Raw genomic sequence first — 19,104 nt, 5'->3', positions numbered from 1 at the left:
TGTTTTTTAAAGACTTTCTGCTGTGACAGTGTCTTCAGTTGCTTGTGTAACACCACACAGGAGGCAGGAGCTATAACAAAGAATTCAGCTGGGTCACACTATCTGTAAATGTGATCTGTCATCCCAGCTTAACCCATTTAGTCCACCTGCTCATTAAAACACAAACATAGTCTCTGATTAACTCTAAGGCAATATGAACTGAAAATACTCAGTGAGCTACTGATCCTTGAACTGTGTGAGCATGTCTGCCTAGGGATTTTGGTAAGACCACTCAAATGTTTCATTTTGTTTGGTTAAGGTACATGAAATTCTAACCCTGGCTCAAAGAAGTTGACAGAATTTTGACTTCAGTAGGACAATGTTTTCAACAGACTTTTCCAGCAACAGTAAAGCAAGCTCAAAAGTGTCCCAGCTGCAGAAATACTTTGTTTGCTGTCTTCAAATTCTGAGACTCTCCCTTTTAAAATTTACAATCAGTATTGTACTGTATACAATAAGTATTGCAGCATGGTACTTTTTTCCCCCAGCTAGTATGAGTGAAAGCATCTGTGAGTATGTACATACCTAGAAGAAAATAGCTTTAGCTGTAGCACAGAAAACTTTCTAAATTGTTCAAGTATGTAACATTAGCAATGATTTCTTTTTTTAAAAGCTCAGCTTATGCAAATATACATTCATGAATCAGCACTGCTTTGCGTAAAAACATGTCCCTTGAAAGACGTTAAAATCAAATATTCCATGAGTTCCAAGAGCTTTGTGTCAGCCCTTCTATCTGTCGCCTTTCTCCATTCTGCTCGTGTCACTCTGTGGGACTGACGCCGCAAGCCCTGAGAGCCAAGTAGCTGTTCTGACTGCTCCTGCCTGGTCCATTTTTATCTACACATTTGCATTGCCTGTGCAAGATTTTTCGATGGGTAACACTAGATCTTTTTTTAAACAGCCAATACAATTTACATTTAATTTGCATTATTTAAAGGCAAATTGCCTGCTTTTGCCATTGAAGCTAAGTGGTACAATTTTTAAAAAAAATAGTATTGGTGTATAAGATGCATGACCTTGTTCCAGGAAATCGCATGAAGCAGAAATAGTCGTTTTGGCTTCTGAAAAAGTGTCTTGCTTCTGGCTCATGCACCCCTGGTTAATGGTAAATTTGATGTGTGGAGTTTTAGTAAAACACAAGAACGGAAAGCTTGGTAACTACTTATTCCTTCTAATCTGCTCCTATTTTCAGTGAATTTGCATAGTGAAGGCAGTTGCATGCTCTGCTCTGTGACTAAAGCTAGGCATAAAAACAGCTCCCGAGTCGCTAAGTGCAGTGGTACTGTTGCCAGTCGAGGCCCTGACCCCGCCAGACACCCACCATGTATTATAGAAGCTGAGGCTTGAGAACTTTGTTGGTTGTTGAGCTTGGGCGCTGCCAGCCTCTAGAGGAAGGCTGAAGTTCCTCTGAGGTGTAAACAGCACCCGGGTTGCCTTTGCCGCCCTCATCGTACAGATTCAAGCTTAGGTGAGTACTTCAGGAGATGGAAACGTGGGCAGACACACACAGCGCGCTCATTGCCAGACTGCAAAATAACGGCCCTTTTCTGATGGAAATGGCCCATTGCAAGCTGTAGGTGCATTTTTAAAAAAATCATTTGAAGGCGGCCGCAGTTGGGCTAAGCCACCTGTAACCACAGCTGTGCTAGGCCTGACGAGCGCCTGTGCTGTAACGTAAGGCGCCGTCCCGGCGTGGCCCTCCCTACAGCAGACGGGCCCGAGTGGCGGACGTTGGCTTTTCCACCTGTTCATCCGAACCAAGTTCTCTGCCCCTTCAAAAGGGTGGCTTCTGTACAACTTGGCGGTCTGGATGTTAATCCCGCCTTAAGGAACCCATTGCTGGTTTAATATCCACTGCCTTTCCCTGCTCCTTATCTACACATCATTGACCAAAATTAAATTATCCCAATTTATTATGTTCTATACCTGCGGAGATAACAGGTCTTGGGCATTCTGCCTTGAGGCTCTAGCGATTATCAGGTTCTTGAGCTACGCTTTATGGAGACTAAATACAGGTATGCACTTACCGCCTGCCTTTTCCTCACCCCCACTTTTGTCTTTTTTCTTAGGGATGCTTTTCAGTACATCAGTTATTTTTCAACTTATGTTAAGTTCTTTCTTACAGGGTGCACTCTGTTTCTTCTCATTTGTTCTGCGTTTTCCCTAATTTGCAACTTGTAAGAACATAAAGCCTCCCTAGAGTTTCAGACAATCATAACTTGCATTTCAACACTGCTTTTCTTTTATAGTTGTTAGTTCCGTTTATTCATGTGTTTCAGTTCAAACAGGAACAACATTACATCAAGATGTGCTCTTCCACTATTCTATATAGAATATGTTCCATTGGTTTGAAACAGTTTGAACTATTTCACATGAATTGTTCCTTACCATCTTTCATTGTTACAAGGATTGTGGTGCATTTTAAAAATGAGGGACAGGATTCAGTACGAAGAGCGTGTTCGTGTTAAGGCTCGTGAAATGAAGCCAGTTTGACTTTGATCTAAAGTAATTTTTCAGGTGCTCCAATCTTATTTATTTCTCAAAACTTATCTTTTTATTATACTAATAAAAGATTCCCCCCCCCCCAGTTATTATTTTTATTACATTATATATGATAACAAGTAGGATTTAACACATATGTTGGTTGCTTAACTTAATTACTGTGTAAGTTTTTACACCTTCGTAGTGCTATGATAGCTGCGTACCTACCAGTTCAATGGAAGCGGCAGAGCAGTACCTATGCCTGCTTTACAGGTAAGAAAATGGAGGCAAAAGATAATTTTTCGGTATTAATCTCCTGTCTTACACTGATTTCATAATTTTCTTGCCTTTCCCTAGCTTTCAGACTCCTATCCATTACTCTAAGCTAGGTCGTCTCAGAATTCCATCACATACTGGGTGTGGGCTGCTTTCAAAGTCCCAGTTTACCTTCAGTATGCACGTGCAGAGATAAAGGAAAACTTCTCTTCCCTCCCCCTTGTTTCCCCACTAATTCTTGAAAGAAGGTGAAAAATACAGCCATTTTTTAAAAACTTACTAAAAGCCACACATCGCATTTCTATTCCCTATGTCTGATGTGCAACACTTACACTGCACAGAAAAGTGAGAAGGGCAAAGCACGTTTTTCAAATCCACACGCTTGGTGGAATGCAGAGGAGATGGTGAAACCTACGATCCCTCCATTTATGTTTTTTTCACAGAAGTAAGAGAAGAAAAGAAAAGCTTTCCATAAAAACAGAAAAACAAGATGGGAAGTTTACGAAAAACAGAACAGAGGTAGACAAAAACCTGAAGGTATACCGTACCTGTTCACCTCAAATCTTTAACTGCTTCTTTACACAAAATAAGCCCTGGTTTGTTTTGAGCTAATGGTGTCCTAAAAGAGCATTACTCTTACCAATATACAGAATTTTACAGCTTTATGAAGTCCGATTACTTGATCCCAAAGCTCCAGATTCCCCCTGACGAGTAAGTTCAAGAATGGAAGGTAAGTCCTGCTGGCTCTACGAGCTCCCATATGGGCCTGAAGCTCCCCACTGGGGGTTCAACGAGGTGCAGTCAGCAAGGGTATTCTCCTCCTAAAGCCTCTGCTAGACCTTTTTCTTTCCAAAAAGAGGGAAAAGTAAGAAAAAGGAAATAAATCTCATAAGGAAAAACATCCTGCAGTTTAATTGAAATGGCAAATGCAAAGTTAAAAAAAATAATAAAAAAGCTACACATCGTGAAGGATAAAACAGTAGAATAAATATTTATACATATAGTGGTTTTCAAAATAGTCGTATCTTAAGAACATATAACAACTCTCAGGAAAATGACAGGCAATACTAATAGAGACATTCTGTTTAAATATTTGGTATTTTAATTTACAAACATACACTTCTCTTCTGTATTTATTTCAGGCCTGCTGTAAAGTTCTGGTATTAGTATTCTCTTTTTATTGTTCCTTTGGAAAGCAAAGTGTATTATTTTTGCTGTTCATTCTAATTCCTTAAATTACTGAACACAGCCAGGTTCTGTGTCCAAAGGGGGAGCAGATCACTACATAGAACATTTTACCCTGATGCTGTTCTGGGAAAATGGGAAGCTAAGTTAAATGTGTTGATTCGGACTCAACCTTTGAAAAAACTACTTCATCACATCCACTTTTGGCAACAAACAAACAGAATGCCTTCACTGATGCTTTATCTTCTCTTGTTTTTGAAGTTAGTGTGTTTTCAGTGAGATGTTTGCTTCCAAGGGTTTTTCTCATTCTGATCATGTAAACTGGTAAAGAGCGAGACAACCCTCCCTACCATGTAGTTCTGCTGCTTTTTGCTGACAGGTGTATGACAGGTACAATGTCCGTGCGGTCAAGAGCACAGAAAGCACACTTGTTATTTTACTAACAGTAGGACTCCCGAGATCTAAAAAAGAAATGAATTCTTCAAATGTTAACAATGAAGGTCTTGAACTTTGCATCTTTTAGATGATGGCTCTTCCATCTTCAGTGCTTCTAAATTACTGGAATCAGACTTGCCCTTATCCAAGACAACAGTTATACCAGATAGAAGGTACCCTCCACCTCCGCTCATTGTCAGTTTTGGATGGCTTCGATCAGGTAAGACCTTTAAAAAAACAAAACCCAAAAACAAACAAAAAAACAAGCATCTGTAACAACTCACTCTCTATGTGCACATCAAATTGTGTAATTTAAGCTTACAGTGTAAGACGCAGGGCTTTTTTTCCAGCCACCACAACAAACAGCCATTTGGAAAGTGTATTTATCTTCAAAGGGCAAAGTATCTGCATACCAGAAACCAGTTATAGAAATACATAAGAATACAGGCTACTGCCTTACTGATTACTTCTTCATGGCATTTCCAGCAAAATTATGAAGTCAAGGTTTGGGATACATGAAAGTCTCATTAACGTGTTGGGAACTGGTGTACTCTGCAAGAAGCCACAGCTGGTCTAACAAAACAGCATTAAGTAATACAGTGATTTCCAGTTCTGTCATTATAATCTTTACGTAGCTACTCTAAAGGTAAGGCATAGCAATGAACTGTCGCTTTCAGCTATGTTACGCTTTTCTGTAAATGCTTTCTCTTCAGTCATGCCTCCTCTGTGCTTTGACTGCCATCACAGCTCTCAGCTGATTTACCTGTGACCAGGAGACAGTGCAGTATTTGTTCCTAAGTGCACCTGGACATAGTAACCCTTGCCACGCCTAACTTGTGTGAATATCATCATCTGTGAATCTCCTAATCATTCCCAATTGCCTGATTAATAGTCAGTAATCATGGCTACCCTTGAATTAAATCATCCCCTAAATAATAATTCCTTATGGACTCCAGAAGCCTATGGGCAAGGAGAAAGTCAGTAAAATGCAAGAACCTCTTCAGAGGTGGTGAGCTGCTTAGAGATCAGACATGCTTCTGCGTCTTCATAGTTGAGAGGGTACTCCACATTTGCAAACATCTTGTTCAAAGTTAGTCGAACTGACATTTTTCACTGTGGAGATGTTTTCCCCTCTCATCTCGTTTTCATTGTTCAGTTCCCAGACCAGAAACTTCTTGTTACTTTACTTCCAGGAAAGGTATTATTTGAAGGCACTGACTTTGTAGGTCACCACTATTCTTAACATTACCGATTTTTTTTCAGCTATCAAACCAACTGGAAATGAATAAACACTTGTAATATTTTGCTACACTTCTCTTACATGACATTAAATTGTTCCTCACTTTAGTCCAGCCACTAAAGCAGCACAACTATTAAATCTGTCAGTGTGCTACAAATATTTCAGCAAATGTTTAAATGAAATGTTTTAGAAGAAGAAAATAAAGAATTTCCATTTGAAATTGTTGCAATGAAGCATTAAAACTCTTCAGAATATTTTCCCACTGCTTTCAGGTAAAACAAATGCACGTGCTTATACATAGTTTCAGCTTAAACATATTTTCAGAAAGTGTTTCGCTCTCCAGTATTCATGCAGTTTTGACGACTTACTGCAATCCTTACCTGGTAGTTTCGTAGCCAGGTTTCAGACAGCTTTAGGTTAATGACACCGCCTCTTTCCCTCAGCTTTGTGTAACATTCTAATAATGGCTTAAAAAAACCAAATAGTAGGTTATACAGCAGAATAGTCTCAAACTTGAACTATACCAGCTAAAATAACATGCTTGATTTACCTCTTTATACTGGCAGTAGACAACAAAAGGCCTTGAAGGAGCAACAAATTCCAATAAAGAAAGTAGTAAAGGAGTGGGATGAAACTTGCTGGCTACAATTAAGCTGCAAAAGAAATTTCATGCGCATTAGTGTTTTGCTTCTAAAACCTATTCATCAAGAGACATTTTCTCCTACTTAGCACAGCGATCAATTATAGCGTAAATGTTGCCAATCAGCATGTTTTCATGGCTCTAACAACTCCCCAAATATAAAAACAAATCACAATTTCCTACTTGCATAATTAAGAGGATAAAACACTTGTTCCCTAAAGTGCAGTATATTAAGTGCACTGCAGAAGCACTCACTTCAGCTGTGCTGAGCTCCACATTCTGTGATCCAAGAATTTGCATGCTGCTTTCTCTACCCTAAGACCATTGTCCAAATATAATTTAAGTTTTGTGACTGCTAATTGTTGCTTAGAATGTAACCTCAGTTGTGACTCTTTAAACTGGGTAATCTTCATTAAATACAGTTTTATATTAAAAAGTTGTTATTTAAGGAGAAAACAATCCCTTAATGGGCATGACTAAAAATCTGTTAGAAAGAAATTATGTCCTTGCCAACTTAAAGGCTTCATATTTTATTCTCTATCCTCATTTTAATATCATAGTATAACTTGGATTTACAGATGGTCAAGATTCTCTACAGGTATCTAGAGTTTTAATCAAAAAAAATCACTGCTAAACTAGATGCTAACAAATAGTTGAGTAAATTCGTTATTAAGTTGTACTTGTGCAGAAAGAACGAGCTAATTAAACTACTTCTTCAGTGTACAGATACTATATGAGACAACCCATCAACTAACATTTGGTCTCCAGGGGAATGTACAGCACTGGAGACACTGTTAAACTTACCTAACAAAAGGGAGGTAAAAATGGATGTTCAATTTTCTAAATACAATAGAGGTAAAGAGGTGAGACAATTCTTTTACAGTTGTTTCTGGTTTGGTTTTCTGCTGGCCATGGCCTTGCGGGCCATTTACTTCAAATCCACACTTCAAAAAATTTGTGCTCAGTAATTAACCAAGCATAAAGAAAAAGGACTCCAGACTGTGCCTCAGAAGGCTCGGAGTGCTGCACTGACACTGCCAGGAGCTCTGCCAGACAACAGGAAGCAAAGTGAGAGATGAGAGAGACCGTGAAAAATCAAATTCTGTTCTCTCGTATGGCAGCACATACTGCTGTCAGCAGGTAGTCCGGCCAGTCGCAAAACAATGTAATAGGTGAGAGGGGAGAAGGAAGAGGTAGAGGAAGGGCAAGGAAGGGTGGTGGGGGGGGGGGGTGTCTAATTCTGAACACATGGAGTGTCTATAAACCAATTTCTGCTTTTATCTTATCAGAGTTTAATAGTCTATCTTAAAAAAGTCATCTTTAGAAGAATAGCAATGAATGTCTTCCTTTTTTCCCCTTGAAGACCTATGACAGACAACAACTTTCATAAATGGAATTGAACAAATAGGTCTAGTAGAAGGACTGTTTTACCACCTAACAGCACAGAAGACAAATTTTATTAAAATTTTATCTTATCTTCTACATTAGGTAGTTAATATTGTAAAATTCAGGAACTCACGAAGTAATTCTCCTAAAGCTGGTGCCCATCTTTACCTAATGACCAGTTCTTCTCTACTCTGACATTAAGCCCTAATCTTTCTCCCCACCTCCAATGTTAACCAGCTTTTACCTATCCTTTCCCCGTTTCTCTCCTGCAAAACAAAACAAAATCCTGACTTCCCTGCCTGCTTCTACTCACGTGCCAAGTTGTTAGTTTGAAGCATTTCTTTATTCCATGCCAATTTTTCCTGGCTTAGCAGTGTATGTACCCTGTGGTTCTCAATCTAAACAAAGGGTGGGCTATAAAAGGCAGATGACTGAAGAAAGGTCATCCTGACTGAGCCATCTGGGACAGTGCCTTCAAGCAGCCACAAACCTCTCTTCCTCCCCATCATGCTGAAGACTTCCTAAAGCAAGAAATCACTCATCCCTTCAAGTATATAATTTATTATAGCTTTCGTGCATTACAAAGGACGTAAGAAGTAGACAAGTGATTGAAAACAAGAGACAAATACTAAATAGGCTTCCTTGAACTCAAACTTAATCAACAACCTAATGTTTTACAAATATTTTACAAATTTTACACTACAGGAAGAATCGAGTAAAGTAAAATATTAATTTTTGCTTTGCCAGACCATGCGCAGACATTAATTATAATGATGGGTGCAGGAGACAGCGGTAAAACTGTAATAAAACACTACCACTGCTGAGGCAGCTTAATGGTCATCCACAGGCATCACCGGTGGTGGTGCTGCTGCCAGACAGATGTGCAGTACTTTTTACAAACCTCCTCTACCGTTTTATTGCTTCAGAGAACACAGAATGACCTGTCTCTGCATCTTCACAGAAAACGCTAATTCTACCACTTAAATATGCTAGATGAGATATACTAAAATATGAATGAGCATGAGTTAAATCATTTCATAATAATAAAACCAAAAATTATACACAAGCATTTAAACATAACCAATAAACATGTATTAAAATTTATCCAAGCAGAACAGCTTTATTCCCAGTCAGCCAATATTCTTAGGAGGAAAAAATGAATATGTATGTTATTAAATTAACCAAATCAGTGTTACTTGATTAACTCAAATCACTTCAGCGTTTGCTAAGAACATCACGAAAAAGTCACAACCACCAAGTGCTCTTACACTATTGTGGGGCTGAATTTCTAGGAATATATTTATCGTATTTGTTTTAAACTTCTCATATTACATCTTCATGTTAAATTGTTCCTTGGGAACAATCGATCCTGTCTAAAGCAGGTAAAATGAAGTTATGCATTTTTTCCTGTGTAAAAAAGAAATGAGTTTCTAAAAACAAACCAACCAACCAAACTCCAAAACAACCAACTTAGTTCCAATTTAATAAACTTAAAACCTCAGGTTCTACTTTGCCAGTTAGAATCCTGTGATTTTTATCGGCAGTCATTTTGTATTAAATTCTACCTGGATTCTGTTTCTCACCGGGTAGATTTTTTTTTTTACTGTTTACTCATAGCTAGTCAGGAAACTGACTTTTAGATCATGAAATTTCAAACCATTTAAATAACAGAAAAAATCTCAACCAGTTAAGAGCCAGACAAGACCCAAGACACACCTGGGTTGACGGCTTGCTTGTAAAAATTAAGAAAAAACATAGGGTATTTTTAAAACAAAGCTTTTATTTGTTTGAAAGGAAATTATTTTCTGTAGATATGTTTTCGAACAGAAGACCTTTCTAACTACAAACTCACCCATCAGCATTCTTCTCTCTCAACAAAGCAGCAGTTTCTATTAGCTTTTTCCTTCTCTCCCATTGTTTTCTTTGCTTTTCCCGAACCTTTGAACAAGAAAACAAATAGTTTGCACTTTAACTGGTAATTATATATTGGACCACTATTGCATGGACTGAATTTTCATTTTTTGCATCTTAGATGGCTTAACGTAAGACAAAAGACAACTTTCAGAGTTCTATTTTAACACCCGAATAACCTGTATTTCAGCATGTCTGATTCAGACGAGAGAATTTTAAGTATGCAGACGTTCTAAAACTTCAATAGCCATAATAAATATTCTTACATTTTCTTTATCTTCTTTTTCTTTGTTCTCTTTAAATTCTACATCTTCAGCATTAACGTCCATTGTTTCTTGCTCTTCTGTTTGGTTGATCTCCATAGCTGCTTCAGTAGTAGATTCCTCTTCTGTTTCCTGTAGGGAAGTCTGCTTCTCATCAGTCAATCCATTGCTTTCTTCTTCCCCTAGCGCGTTATCTTCAGGTTCTGAAGGCAGGGTGTCTGTAGAAAATGTCCCGGAGAGGACACTATCCACTTTGCTGAGAGGAAATTCATGAAGATTATTGAAAAAAAGTTTTGGAAATCCAAAACAACTGGTAGCAGCTCTAACAGGTCCCCCTCCTGGATACATCTGAATAATGGATCCATAGCCTGTGAGAGCAAAAGAATCAAAAACACACTGGAAAGCCAGAATTTCTTACATTGCTTAAATCTTCTCAATTTCTAAAATGCTTAAATGAAGCATTCACTTAAGAATAGGTAAGTAAATTGCCTGCTTTTAATCTAACCATCATCAAATTTAACAGGCTGCTGAAGTATGCCTCAATGTAGAAAATCTTTATTGGAAGGACAACAGTTACTGCAACTCAAAAGAACAAGGTAACTGAAAGATCATGCACGTATTAAACATGTATTTAGGATTAGCACAGAACATATAAGCAGTGACAATTTGTTAGAAAAGCTAATTTAATTAAGAATTAAAAGACAAATTTTCTACAGTATTTGTTACTGACAACTATGGAGTGGTTTTGATAAAAACCAAAAGCTAACTTGAACAGCATTAATAGGCAAAGAATTTCTTCCACATCCAGACTCTAAAGGAAGAGATGTCAGATGCTTAAACATACTAAAAAGAACTTTTCAATAGCTATATTGAAATTGCATCTTATTTAATTCACTTCAGAAAGTATCCCTATGGCCAAAAGTTGCTGAAAAAACCACCATTTATAGTACAACTGCCCGTGTGCTTCTCAGCCAACAGACAGCACATCTGGGTCCACAATATTACATCACACTTCCTACCCTTCCAGTCTTCTGGAAGATAATTGTCATTTCTGTTTAGTGTCTTTGAACGACTTACGATGAAACTAATTAACTGAGTTTGAGAAATAAAAAACAAGTCAAACTTCTCCTAGAATATGCTCAAGAAAATGTCATATACTACTTTTAAAATACACATTTTGCAGACGTTAAATCTCTGGCACGGTGAACAAGAGGAATGACAACATTTTCAGTGCTGTGGGCTGTCTGAATTCCAGTGTTACTATTCCTGTTTTCTGCCATTCATTTTCCTGGACTTCAGGTACCTGGGAAGAACCTGCATACAAGCTCCTTACGGCCTTTTCTGAACACAATGTCATTATGCTAAGACAGAAACTAAAACAGATCTACATACAGTGATATCAACTTTAAATTTCTTTTTTTTTTTAAATAGTGAAAAATAAATCCAACTGAAACATGCAAAATACAATTTTCTCCAATGGAAAAAACAAGTATCTCTTTGAATACTGGAGACAGTAAAAGTCAATTTTAAAAACCAAGAAAGTATTTTGAAGTAGTGCCTTTTAAAAGTAGCACAGAGATGCGTATTTCTTAAGTTTCAAGTAAGCCCTCAGCCTGTACATTACTAAAGCTACCATGTTACTTGCCTCCCATTCGCTCCATCACGGCACCCAGCACAAGGCCTGCGCATGTTTCCATTACAATCATCTTGTTGCCAGCATGGATGTTTCCTAAAGTCAACATCTGAGCCAGGGTGTCATATCGCAAGTGGCTATAAGACAGAAGGTTTTAAGAAACACCAAATTAGTTTTCTTACAGTTAGAAATACTGTGTATTATTTCAGGACCCTGTCAAAAAAAAGTTGGATTACAGGTAGATTTTCAGAAACAGCATCAGTGGCCTTCAGAGTCACCATGCAGAAACTTATAATTAACCATCTGGTAATAAAAAAGCACTAGAAACAGAGCCAACAAGAAATTAGCAGGGAATGAGTGTTTAGGTTTACATGAAAATAGCAAAAGCAGGATATGAAGTAGGGTGCACATCATAAAGTGCACATCTCGTGCTGTGCCAGTCAGACAAAATATTTTTTAAACTTCTTTTCAAGTTTTTGTTGTTCTCTCTAACATGTCAGTTTTGTGAAGAACAAACGATACTTGAGCGCATTTCCTAATCCAGTAATGTATCCTCAGTGATTTTCACCTGTTTCGCAGTAGCATACACCACCTGCAATCCAGGATCAAAACCTAAGTCTACTGACTGCAGCGCCTGCACTGACAAGGCCCAGTCATGGCAAAGGAAATTACAACTAATCTTAATAGATAAATAAAGCCAAGTGAAGGAGAAGGAAAAAGGTTTGAGAAGACTTAAATAACATAAATAGTAGTTTTTTCAGTCTCAGCATCTTAGATCTACCTTTACTACTTTAAAAACAATAAATCAGTCCATCTTAAACAATGTCTGGAACACTGTATCATTTAATTTAGGTAAGTGAAAATCAAACGCAGCTAGATCTCTGCCCTGCCCCCCCAAAATTAACCATTTGTTTTTAAATTCTGGAGACTTCTGACTGAAGAAGATCTGATTCCCTAACATGTTAAAGACAAAAATTCCTGTTTCTGGTAGGTGGCTTGTTATTTTGATTACTGAGCCAGAGAAGAGAGACAATATGCCACTGACCAACAACAGATAAAAGATTCCTCTGCAAATGCCAAGAGCCTCTGTCTACACAGATAATTAGCAAGATGGTGGTGGTAGGGAAATGGTAAAAGCTGATGCTGCATGCAAGACAGTTTTCTCTTCACTGCAATAGCATATTGATTCCTCTTCTGTATCAACATTATTTTTCATTAATGTACAATCTTTCCATTAACAGGGAAAAAAGATGATGCGAGGAGTATTATATACTCTGGTATAATACAGGTATTTTGAAAAATATTAAAATATCTCTCTGTTATAATATGAAAAAAGAAACAAAATGAAAACATACTTAATTTTTCCAGGTTCCCTTGCATAATACATTGTTGAAAGAATCCGAGTGGATGGTTTCACAATTGTAATAACTGCCTCATATCTGTAAGAAACACATAGTAATAGTCTTATTTCAAGCTCAACAAATTAGAGAACTACTAAGTATTTTCTAGATTTTAAAATTCACTTACTTTTTTTTCTTCTTCTTTATGTATTTATCTTGAGCAAATTCTGTTTTGTCTCTGAATGTTGTACTATTCTCTATTAACTGTTGAACTATTTCCTTGGAAGAGACAATTTATTTTTATTATAGCTGGTATTTATTTCTCATTCATTTCATATATAGTATTTTTTTTAAACAAACACTGAAAATATTTTCTTCCAGTAGAGGCATGTATACCATTCACTTCTACTGACATTAATGGCAAAGTAAATTTCTACTGATCAACATGACAACTGAGGCACTACACTGACTATGTGCAGGAATTTAATCATATACTTCTGCCTCTAGGTGTTCTTTTCACTACATAATGCCAGCATAAAAATGATAAAACTGAAAATGCTTGTCCTGGAAACAGGATATTTTGTGGGGAAGGAGTCGGGTAGGTGCCAGAACTAACTCATGAGAGAGGGCAGACTTGGATGGCCAGAAACAAAGAAACACCAGTATCGTTCCTTTCAGAATCAGCAAGTCGTTACTTCAGCTCTTACTGTGAAGCCTCAGTACCTACATGTTCTTATCCTATGCTGAATGTCAAGGAGACTACCCTGCTTTCTCTATGTGATTAGCTATTTTTAATTTAATTTAATTTCTTTAGAAGGAAGCAGAGTTATGTTTATTGTCAGCTACTATGGAACAACTGACACATATTCTGTCAGTCTAACATTCCCCATAGTAACTGGTTTGCATGACAGTACCCTAAGTCCTGTGTGAAGCTATACAGGCAAAAATATTTCACAAAACCAAACCAAACCAAAGAACCTGATGTCATATGTAATATTTACTTTAATCCAACTCCCTCTTTGGGTCTCTTGTCTGACTTTAGCATCTCTATCTCTGAGGGTATCTTTGTTTCCATCTTGTGCTAGTTCTTCCCCTGTACTCTGGCTACTTATCAGACATCTCCCTTACCCCACTTAATTTATTCTGCCTTCCAAATTGTGCTAGACTCCTGTACCAGCTCCTTGCACGATGTCAAACTCCTTAGCATTTACTATTTCCTACAATACTCCCCCGACCTCTTTCTTCTCTAGCTCCTAGATTTCCCCAGAATTCCAGGTTTTGTCTCCTGGTCTCCTAATCTCCTCCTTTTGCCAATCCAACTCTTCTCCCTCATATTTTCAGGTTCCAGCTGGAGAGATCATTAAGACCTCCAACAGAAAAAAAGCTTTCATTGCTCAGGGTTTGTCCCCATGCCTGCAATACAAGAACAAATGCTGCAGAGTGCTACTTTGGTTGTGATCAAAGTAGTTTAACTGCCAAAATTGTAAGTTTTATTAAACTTGTAGGAAGAGCAATAGTATAACCTCACCTCACAGGAGTTTGGAGAGGGTGGTGGTAGCGAACGACAAAAGGAGCATTTTCAATGTGGACACTGCATCTCCCATTGCACTTTAAGAACCTGCTCCAAAATACTTCTCACATTCTATTGCTATTTTTCAAGCCATTATTTCTTAAAGCCCTTTGAGCACTTAAAATCTACTATTAATGGCACGAAACAGCACATCTTTCTTTTTTTGCCTTATTCTTGGAAAAAGTTAAATGCAGTGTCTGGGTTATCTGAGTTTTTGGTGGCTTTTTTTTTTCCCCAGTAAAATTTACAGCGAGGAAACTGGGGAGTATTTCTGCAGGGTAAGCAAAACAAGCCAAAGGGAAGCTGCAGCACTATGCAATGCCCTGGGAGTACATGCCGCTTGTACATGTCTGCATCCTAACACCTATCCCTCAGGACCTGGGAAGGATTTGGGAAGTGATGGGAAATCAAACCCCATTAACACTGCGGTTGCTTTATTTCAAAGAACAATAATCTCTAAAGTGAGCCTGCATCACAAAGACATGCCATTCACAAACATGAGTTCAAATTTTACCAGACATTTATGGAAGAATAATATCTATTACTGCTAATACAACACGGTCTAAAATGAATATTCAGGTACAGTTCAGAAGCCAGAATTAACAAAGTAAGATATTTTAATAATCTAAAATAACAGTATGGTAGATGTATGGCACAGACATGCTGAGGACATACAGAAAAGCCAGAATGATCTTCTGCCACAGATAATGAGAACGAATAGAAAACATCAAAGCTATCAGACTGATTAGTACATTCTTCTCAAAGAGAGACCACCACGAGCAGCACAACCACGGAAACAGAAGAAATACCAGTCTAAACTCCTTGGACCCATTAAGCAGGCAAAAGCAGAACAGCTGCTCTGAAGAGCAGCAGCAAACAGCAAGATGCAAAGAGGAGATGAACTTGATGTAAGCATGAGCAATTTCTTATTTTTATTAGAAGGAGTAAACCAAAGATGAGAGATAATTTTGACTGATAACATGGGCAGAACAGAATTGGCTACAATGGTTTATTAACGTTTAAGATGGCCTCACTTCTTGTTGACAAAACGCGGGGTAAAATCCAATCCCTTTTCTAACAGAACAGAACTGATCTCTTGAGAATATTCTTAGCTTCTGAGGTGCAGATAAAGCACAGGCATCACATGCGTTTGGTAGGTACCGCCTAGAGGCGCACTGATAGTACATTTGTTACATAGTGTTATGTGTTAATACTTTGGTGTTTATCCATAATCCTTTCCTCCTCCTTTGATAGTTTAGTTATTGCACAATTTTAATACGCCTGTAATACAGAAATAATATTTTGAATCTTATAAATAAACAAAACTAAAGGGTGATTAGGCAAGCTGTATTTCCTTAACAGTTTTAATATTTCTTTTTGTCTGTTATGACTTCTGATGCCGTAAAAATTCATACTTTACTCTCTATTGACAAAGTTGCCAACGCTACATGAAGTTTTCTCTGAAAAAAAATTTTTGTAAAAACAGATCTTTAGGAAACACATGACTTGAGCAGAAGAACAAAGAAAAAGCACTGAAGTCTATGCACCGATAAAAAGAATACCCTATTTCATAAACTAAAATATAACCATCAAGGTAGCACAGAAATGACACCAAAACCTTATTTTTACCTGTCCTTTAATACCCTTGTCCTTCAAAGCCTTTATGTCATCATGAGTCAGTTTTTGAGACTTTCCATCGTCAACTATGTTACGATTATCTGTACCTGCTTCTTTTGTTTCTAAAGGAAAAGGATATAGACTTGTAAAATCTAGCTCTAAATATCTTTAAGTTGGAAAACATATGATTTTAGTTTCACAGAAAGCAGACTTCTCAGGATTAAACCCACATGCTTCATGGCCTTGCAAAGTATTGCCCAAGCAATCAATGAAATGTAATATGTAAAATAAACCTTAGTATATATATTCACCCCAACTAAGGTTCAGATTTTCTCCCATATTAAAAAGCTGATTTGTTACAGGACTAGTGAAACAGCAGATCAAGACAAAACCATGCACTTTTATGACAGAAAGAATATAAGTAACATTAAGTTAACAAATGATTAATAGAAAGCTTTTCCATCATCTTTGGTATTATCAAAGAAACAAATTAAATAGAACTCGTTTTTCCAAACACCAGTCAATCCTCTCTAATACCTGTAGTAGTCTCTTCCACCTCTTGCTTTGGCTGGAGGTTTCCACCACTGGTTACTTCAAATGTAGTTCCATAGATATGTCCGATGGCATTATCCAGATAGAACCACTGCTTCTCAAAAATAATTTTTCTGAAATAATAAAGTTAATGATATTAAAAGCATTATTTTTACTATGTCTGAAACCCACCATAGTTGAAAGTAAACTATAGCTTCACATATGCCATTTTTATCTGTATCCTTGAAGAAAACCAGGACAAGCATAAAAAGTGAAACACCAACTACTATTAACCACAAAACCACATTAAACTGAAACTGGTTAGGAGAAGAACAAAGAACTTAAATTGAGCATACAGCAAGAATTTTTTTTCAGTTCAAAAGAATTCTAAAATGGCAGATAAAACAAGGATATAGCACTTGAATTATATAGTACCATTTTTGACAGAGAAAGTCAGAACAAGGCAAAGAATGAAATTAATCTAAAGTACATGAAATCTAGGTTGGGTCATGGAGATTAGTGCAAAAAGATGAGCATGAACATATATTTTGCAGAGCTCCTTTGAAATAACATTTGCCAAAGGACTATGAAGAAAACAGACAGCAGTGTCATGTAATCCTACAAAGGTTTAATAATACAAAAAAAAAAAAAGTATCATCTTTCATTTTGATTGCCCTAAGGGAGGTTTGCATTTTTCCTTCTTCACACAAAAAAGGACCCACAAAGCCTTTAACTTTCAGGCTCACCTACAAAGGTTTCCTTGCTGACCAGAGAAATACTGATCTTCTCAAATGAAACAGGTACTATGTCACACAGTCAGGTGTGAAACAGGTACTATGGTGGAACAGGTACTGTTTATGTCACACATCGACACAGGTCTATGCCGCACTCACATTTGAATCAAAACTTACCGATATGAGCTCTTATTATGCTGATTATACTCATCACTAACTCTGAAGCTGAGCAAAAAGATTGAGTTCTTTGTTATTTCCAGTTTTCTACTGACTGAAGTAGACAATTCATGCATATATTTTAAATACGATATTATTCATACCCCAAAATACAATGCAGAATTTAAATAAAGCATAAGAATAAAAAGGTCTGTCAGACATATTACCAAACCCTCTTAATAAAAAATTAACATTATACTTGCTCATGTAAAGTCTATTAATCCCTGCCAACACAGATCTTAAAAGACTAATAAATGATTATAAAAGACTTGAAATGACTGAAAAGAATTTATATAGATAAGAAATTGTGTACATGTGCTCAAATTTCATTTTGATGTCCCTTCTAAACAGAATATCCAACCACAGCTATTGTCACATGTTCTTGGAGTGTCCTTACCCTCATCAGATTATAGAAAAGAAAAAATTAATGCAAAAATTATTTAATTTCCTGTGACAATATTTACTTTTTGACTTTTTTACTCTTTCTTTCTTTTATCATAGGGGTTTTAAACAAAAACTGAGGAGGGACCTAATGAACAGATCTTGGCAGTGCTCTGCAGGCTAACAGAGTAACTACCTGATTTTGGTGCCAGATTCTACTGGCGAACATGAAGCCTATCAATAACCAGTACTCCCAAATTCTTAGGTCCAAGCTATGCCATTTTTAAACCAGTCTTATTCAAGCATAGTACTTTCAAATCTCCACGCTACTGAATCAGATGTCTGGCCACATTACCCAATACTGACTTCTACACATAAACTATACATACTATACACTATAAGACTGTATGCTGCAATGGAAAGAGACCAGACTGTGTCCACTGATTACAGTATTTCCTGCTGGGGTGCAGGCACTTCTTGCTATGCCAGCTGGCCTAGGAAAAAGAAATAGGAGACCTTTCATAGCATCCTCTCCAAAGCAGTAACTACCCAGAACTGACAGCTAGCATCTTCCTACAGTCTAACACCGATGAGACCACTGAAGCCAATCCCTATTATTAACAAGGCAGTGCTGGATCTCACAGAAATTACATGCCACAGTGAAATAAGTATGATGAAGATATGCTTCTCAGGCTGCTGCGCCTCTTCTCCTATTCAATCGGTACCAGTTTGACAATGACAACACAAAACCACATTAAATATCTTTCAAATTCTTACAAAAACCGCAGCCAGATCTTCCGGGATTTTTCAGTCACAGGAACGGAGACAGCATTAAAATTTTTCATGCTGCCTGTCACATGGGCCTAGCGAGGCCGTTATTTCTGACTAGCACGACAGGAAAGCTATGGGTCACATCGCACCAGAACCCCCCCTTCCCTCAGCTGGGGCCGCGCGACGGCCGCTGGAATCGCCTCACGGAGGGGTGGGGGGAGGGGAAGGCGCAAACCTTGGCCGAGGGGGGAGACGACAAGCGGGATCGAAAGCCCCAGACCGGCTCCTCACCTCCGCCGTAGCACGGCTACCGCTTTGAAGACGTCGTCCCGCTTGAGGACGGCGCAATCCCCCTCACAAATGCGCGCGCCCGGCCTCAGGCCGTCCTCCATCGCCACAGCCGCTCGTGCGCCTTCCGTCGCGGGGGCGGCCAGCGCGCGGGGGCCGGCGGTCCC

At 37.9% G+C, this 19,104-nt stretch overlaps 1 protein-coding gene across 1 annotated transcript; it reads right to left on the bottom strand.

Moving 5' to 3' along the window:
* Positions 1 to 3,685: 3,685 nt before the first annotated feature.
* On the bottom strand, positions 3,686 to 19,093 carry TRMT6 (tRNA methyltransferase 6 non-catalytic subunit). The gene is made up of 11 exons (XM_009467607.2): positions 18,941 to 19,093; positions 16,554 to 16,681; positions 16,029 to 16,138; positions 13,017 to 13,108; positions 12,845 to 12,928; positions 11,502 to 11,626; positions 9,860 to 10,224; positions 9,535 to 9,620; positions 6,207 to 6,309; positions 6,037 to 6,123; positions 3,686 to 4,643 (listed from the first exon to the last, which is right to left on the bottom strand). The coding sequence occupies exons 1-11, from the start codon at positions 19,039 to 19,041 to the stop codon at positions 4,470 to 4,472; spliced, it is 1,455 nt and encodes a 484-aa protein (XP_009465882.2). The 5' UTR covers positions 19,042 to 19,093; the 3' UTR covers positions 3,686 to 4,469.
* Positions 19,094 to 19,104: the final 11 nt, after the last annotated feature.

The sequence above is a fragment of the Nipponia nippon genome, unplaced genomic scaffold, assembly GCF_047370975.1.
Source record: "Nipponia nippon isolate SJK-2023a ecotype South Korea unplaced genomic scaffold, ASM4737097v1 scaffold_4, whole genome shotgun sequence".
Lineage (NCBI taxonomy): Eukaryota > Metazoa > Chordata > Aves > Pelecaniformes > Threskiornithidae > Nipponia > Nipponia nippon.
The sequence above is the reverse complement of the archived record's forward strand: the minus strand, read 5'-3'. Positions and strand labels throughout refer to the sequence as shown.

What these genes read in the sequence shown, in the direction of transcription:
- TRMT6 (XM_009467607.2), bottom strand. Translation starts at nt 19,041, where the DNA reads ATGGAGGACGGCCTGAGGCCGGGCGCGCGCATTTGTGAGGGGGATTGC. An exon ending in GGTGGAAGAGACTACTACAG is followed by an intron (nt 16,139 to 16,553) that starts GTATTAGAGAGG and finishes CTTTTCCTTTAG; the next exon opens with AAACAAAAGAAGCAGGTACA. An exon ending in ATAAAGAAGAAGAAAAAAAA is followed by an intron (nt 12,929 to 13,016) that starts GTAAGTGAATTT and finishes TGTTTCTTACAG; the next exon opens with ATATGAGGCAGTTATTACAA.